At 35.9% G+C, this 5,731-nt stretch overlaps 1 protein-coding gene across 5 annotated transcripts in view; it reads left to right on the forward strand.

Annotated features, from left to right (window-relative positions):
* Positions 1 to 5,731, forward strand: part of DOP1A (DOP1 leucine zipper like protein A) — a 79,200-nt gene that overhangs the window by 57,151 nt on the left and 16,318 nt on the right. For all 5 annotated transcript variants that reach the window (XM_017882618.1, XM_017882619.1, XM_017882615.1 and 2 more), the window contains 5 exons: positions 405 to 460; positions 1,888 to 1,992; positions 4,736 to 4,802; positions 5,025 to 5,169; positions 5,406 to 5,485. In XM_017882618.1, coding sequence (XP_017738107.1) covers positions 405 to 460; positions 1,888 to 1,992; positions 4,736 to 4,802; positions 5,025 to 5,169; positions 5,406 to 5,485 — 453 coding nt within the window. The remainder of the gene's footprint in view (positions 1 to 404; positions 461 to 1,887; positions 1,993 to 4,735; positions 4,803 to 5,024; positions 5,170 to 5,405; positions 5,486 to 5,731) is intronic.

Raw genomic sequence — 5,731 nt, forward strand, 5'->3', positions numbered from 1 at the left:
TGAACTACACTAATTGAACAGATATGTGTAATAAGACTTAAATACGCATTTCATTTAAAATCTCAATTCTAATAGCACCAAGCATAAGCTACCTAAAATAGTGTTGATACTTATAGAGTAAATGAATCATTTAAAAGTGAGTGGTGGACTGTCAACCTCTGATATATGGAAGGAAAAATTGACAGTCTTTCCATTCCTTCCATCTATTTTCAACTTTTAAAATAGTTCTTGTGTTATGAATTTTTCCTACTAAGTGGAAGAGAGCTGCATGGCTCATTAATAAAAAATTTATGATTTTGTTCTTTTAATTTTTTTAATTAAAATTGGCAGTAAGATACAAAGTAGTTGCAACAATGAAAAAAGGCAGCATTCTTCACTATAAAATTGATTTCTTTTATTTATAGAAACATCTTTCTTTGGAAGTCTGCATGCTTCAGTTTTTCTATGCTTATATTCAAAGGTAAGATTACTGATATTGATCTCTCCTTACTATGTTGCTAGAAACAGAGAAACATTACTTATGGATATATTAATACAAGTAATGAGTATCTTAATGACCCAGCCATGTATATCCTACAAACCTAAAGACCTAAGGATATTGACGATTCCTAGATAGTAAAACACTGAATTGTGATAAAATCATTTAAACATAAATGAAAAGCTGAACCTACTCTCGAAACTATGCATATTGCAACTGAATCCATTATTTTGGTATAGGTGAACATACAGTAATTCATTCTGCTTTTTTAATGTTAGGAATGATTACATGAAATATCTTCTTACTATCATATTCCATTTTGCATTTAACTGACCTGTGAACAGAAGTTATGATTTGAGTTTTATAACTTCTTACTCAAGAACCTGACTCTTCATCCTCCTTTATAATTCCGTTTTATTCACCAAACTCAGCCTCCATTTGTATTCTGTGATTAGCATTATAAGGTCAGGCTTTTGAGTGTATTTAAACTGGTTGTGACCTAGAGCAAGGACTACCTAAAATCTGAACTTACATACAGAGAAGTGTTAGGGTTAAGGTCAGACTGAAACAAAGATAGTCTTCATTAGTTTTACAGGTTAAAGACTAATGTTCAGTTGACAGCCTTCCATAACATGAGGTAGAGACTTAAAAGGTAAAGGAAAAAGAACTAAGAGGGAAATGAAGAGACCAGGCTAGGGAGTGGGTGACTGTAATATCAGTAGTTAAACTGAGAATTACTGCAGTCGTATTTTACTTTTGAGATCCCATGTGATAAATGGGATTTCAACAGAAAAATGTCTAGATTAAGAAACTGCAGGCTAGGCATGTGGGCTCTCGCCTGTAATCCCAGCACTTTGGGAGGCCGAGGCGGACGGATCACAAAGTCTGGAGATCAAGACCATACTGGCCAACATGGTGAAACCCCGTCTCTACTAAAAATACAAAAATTAGCTGGGTGTGGCGGTGCACGCCTGTAGTCCCAGCTACTCAGGAGGCTGAGGCAGGAGCGAATTGCTTGAACTGGGGAGGTGGAGGCTGCAGTGAGCTGAGATCACGCCACTGCACTCCAGCCTGGGCAACAGAGCGAGACTCCGTCTCAAAAAAAAAAAGGAAAAATTGCACTGGGGCCAGATGCAGTGGCTCCCGCCTGTAATCCCAACACTAAAGCTTGATCCCAGGAGTTTGAGACCAGCCTGGGCAACATGGTGAAATTCCATCTCTATTTAAAAAAAAAAGAAGAAGAAATTGCGTTGATATTTTACCTGTGTTGGTTTACTAATTAACATTAGTAAAATGAAGTTTTAGGAATTTTGTTCTATCATTGTCTATAAAAATTTACAGAATGTTCCACAAACTGTTAGAAAACCATAGTTTATTGTGGCTTTTGTGTAAACTGTATTATCTTGCAGAATTCCAGTGCCCAATTTAGTGGATAGCTGGGCGTCACTGTTGATACTTCTGAAAGACTCTATACAACTGAGTCTTCCAGCTCCAGGGCAGTTTCTTATACTTGGGTAAGCAATTTCACTTAAATATATTATTTCAAATAAAAGGATAATGTTAATTGTCCTACTTGCCTAGAATTAATAACAGATGTTTTAGGTGACAGTGATCTCTCTACCTTCTCATAGTGTTCTTGAGATGCAAAACTAGATGTATAAGGCCTGTTTAAGAAAAAAAAAAAAAGTGGGAGGCAGGGTGAGAGGAGGAAACAGTCTATGTTTGTACATATAGAAAATGTAACTACACTAACATAAAACTGTTAACAATAGTAGCTGTTCTGTGGTGGTGGAGAGTATGGGATGGAAAGGGGAGGGGGTGATGTAGCATGGCTGAAGGGGAACTTCATAGAGGAGAGACACTTGAGCTGGGCCCCAAACCTAAACAGGCTGGGAAAATTTTTCTGTCTGTGTCTTGGAGTTTCCTGCTTTATCTTAATGATTTATATGATTATTTGATAAATGTTAGTCACCCATGACTACAAGTACTGGGATGTCATAGACAGTCTCGGTTTTTTGCTTGCCATTATTCTTGATTCCTAATACGTCCCCAGTAAATACCTGATAAGTGAATAGAGGTGGTGGGCACAGAAAGCCTTTGTGAAACAGGAAGGGGAAGGGTATTCTGGGGTAAAGTACATTGTCTGGTTTGGTAATAGAGCAGGGCACAGGCAGTGGTATAGTGGAGAATAAGGCTGGGTGAAAAGGGAGATGGGAGCTAGGTGGGGCAGGATCTTGAATTTTATTTTAAAGAATTTGGTCTTGAAAGGGAGTGGGAGAGGTTGCAGGTTTTTGAGGAGAGACACGACTGGCATGTTAGTAGTAGGCTAGATCAGAGGGTAAAGAGGCTAGACTAGGAATTCTGTTTCAAGTGGGAAATGTGGGGATGGTTTCAACTATTGATGGGATTGAAAGAACAGGATGAAGAAGAAGAGGCCAGCAAAGGAGATAGAAAGAGAAGTATCAAACCAGGCATTTAATTGTTCCAGAACCAAAGGGAGGTTAAGAGGGCATGGTTAACACCTTCAGAGAGGTTAAGGAAGGTGAGGAATAATAAAAGGCTAAGTTTGTTGACAATCTAGACAGGCATCCTGATTATCTAATCACCAATTATCTGATGATTTAGGAGAGAGGGTTTGGAGAGGTAGAAGCACAGATGTGTTAACAGCAAATGCTTAGTGTGGGAAAGTAAGTGTTGATTCTTCTTTGAGGATATTTGATCATGAAAAGAAAGAAAGAAAAACCACGTGCAGTGGCTCATGCCTGCAATTCCAGCACTTCGGGATGCTGAAGCAAGAGGATTGCTTGAGCCCAGGAGTTCGAGACCATCCTAGGCAACATAGGGAGACCCTGTTTCTACAAAAAATTTAAAAATTAGCCAGACGTGGTCACACGTGCCTGTAGTCCCAGCTACACAGGAGTTGTCATAAGGTTCAGAGAGGGAATGTATGTACAGTTGTTGGAATCATCACCAAATAACCCTGCTGGCTAATTTCATCAAAAAATTAAGTTCATTTGTTATGATCTGTAGCTGTTTCCCTCCAATATTTTACTGTTTCCTCACATGCCTTTTCTTCCTTTCAGAATGAAGGATCCTCTTCTTTTTCAACATGTGCATATTCTGAATGTTAAAACTAAAAGTTGAAAGTTGAACATTTTCAGTTATACTAGAAACTTAATTTCCTTTTAAAATTTGTCAGTTTACCTTTTGCCAACCATTGTACTGATCCTCTAAAATTACCTAATTAAAAAATAGAAGTTGATGAAGGTTGCTCTTTAGTTTCATTTTACATATTAGTTTGGAAGTAATTGTGCATATATTTTATCTTTTAAAAAATCATGTCAGTGAATACTGAGTAGACTCTTAGTAAATAATGAAAATGGAAATTTTTTTCTTCATGGACTATTTTTAATGTGTTATGGTAAGAAATCATTTCTAGGTTACAATTTAGGATTTTTTAAACTTTTCTGTTTATATATAAAACACATATAGAAAAATATACAAATAATTAGTACACAACTCTACAAATGCAAAGTTTGTAAAAAGTAAGCATACCACTATATCATTACAAACCCAGATTAAGAAACAAAGCACCATGTGTCCCTCCGCACCTCTCCCAGTTACTATTCTTTTCTTTCCCCAAATGTAACCACTATTCTAACACCAAAGATGGATTTCGCCTTATTTTTGAACTATAAGTATATATAAATATTTTGTGTCTGGCTTCTTTTGTTCAACATATGTTTATGAGATTCATTCATGTAATTATAATACTATAATTTATTTTCATTGTTGTTTAGTGTTTGAACATTCTGCAATTGGTTTTTTCTTTGATATGGGATCTTGCCAGGTTTCCCTGGCCAGAGTGCAGTGGTTATTCACAGCATGATCATAGCACACTGCCGCCTTGGCCTCAAGCAATTATCCTGCCTTAGCCTACCAAGTAGCTGGAACTACAGGCATGCACCACCATGCCTGGCCACAATCCACAATTTATCTTCTCTGCCCTTGCTGGACATTTGGGTTCCTTCCACTTTGGGGCTCTTACAAGTAATACTGCTTTGAGCATCCTTATACAGTGTCTTTTAATGAATATGTTTATGAATTTCAGTTGAGTCATAGGATATGTACATATATTAAATATTTAAAATGGAAATCAAGAGCATTAAGCCACTTAACTCATAGTGAGAAATTAGATTGCATTAGTTTCTTTTAGACTGATACTTCCCGTTTCTGTTTTCTCTTTGTCCCTTTTAGGGTTCTGAATGAGTTTATTATGAAAAACCCTAGTTTGGAAAATAAAAAAGACCAAAGAGACCTTCAGGTAAGGCAGTCTGAGTTAAGAGCTGTTGTCAAAAGTGTTTCTCAGTGCACTCAATTTGAAAATGAGAGAGTCAAATAAGATAAACTGAAGTTTCTTTCAACTCTGAACATTCTGTGGGAATCAGTAATGTCTATTGTAAAATATCTATGATCAGAAATATAAACTACAGAAGTTCATAACTAGTGTGCATGTGTGTACATATGTAGTTCTTATTTTTTTTAGGATGTAACTCACAAAATAGTGGATGCAATTGGTGTAATTGCTGGTTCTTCTCTGGAACAAACAACATGGCTGCGACGAAATCTTGAAGTTAAGCCTTCTCCCAAAATAATGGTAGATGGAACCAATTTGGAATCTGATGTTGAAGGTATTCATTTAGGTTTATCATCTGTAAGCAGGCATATATTTACTAAGAAATCATTTTGCCTAGCACTATAAGTACCACAAATGTATCCCTTTTCTCGTGTATAACAAGTAACTTTTTTTCAGTGGGAATTATATATATACGTACATATATACGTGTATATACACACACACGTATACACATATAAAATTTGTTTTCAGTGGGAACTAGCCATATATTTAATTTTCTCTTATTTATAGATATGTTATCACCTGCAATGGAAACAGCAAACATAACTCCTTCTGTATATAGTGTCCATGCATTGACATTACTCTCTGAGGTAAATATTAAGCTTTTTCACATGAACTCTCAAGTAGACTGTTTCATTATTAAAATTAGCAAGTAATTTTATAGAGAAATTCATAATTTGAGAAACTATTTTGTGCTTCTAGAAATCACTATATAGAATTAACAAAGTTTTGGCCTTGTATGCATTTGGATTATTTAGTTTGCCAAACATTAGTGATAAATTTAGATATATTGCTCCCCTTCTCCATGTCCTTTTTTTTTTTTTTTTTTTTTTTTT

The sequence above is a fragment of the Rhinopithecus bieti genome, unplaced genomic scaffold (genome assembly GCF_001698545.2).
Source record: "Rhinopithecus bieti isolate Rb0 unplaced genomic scaffold, ASM169854v2 scaffold_13551, whole genome shotgun sequence".
NCBI lineage: Eukaryota > Metazoa > Chordata > Mammalia > Primates > Cercopithecidae > Rhinopithecus > Rhinopithecus bieti.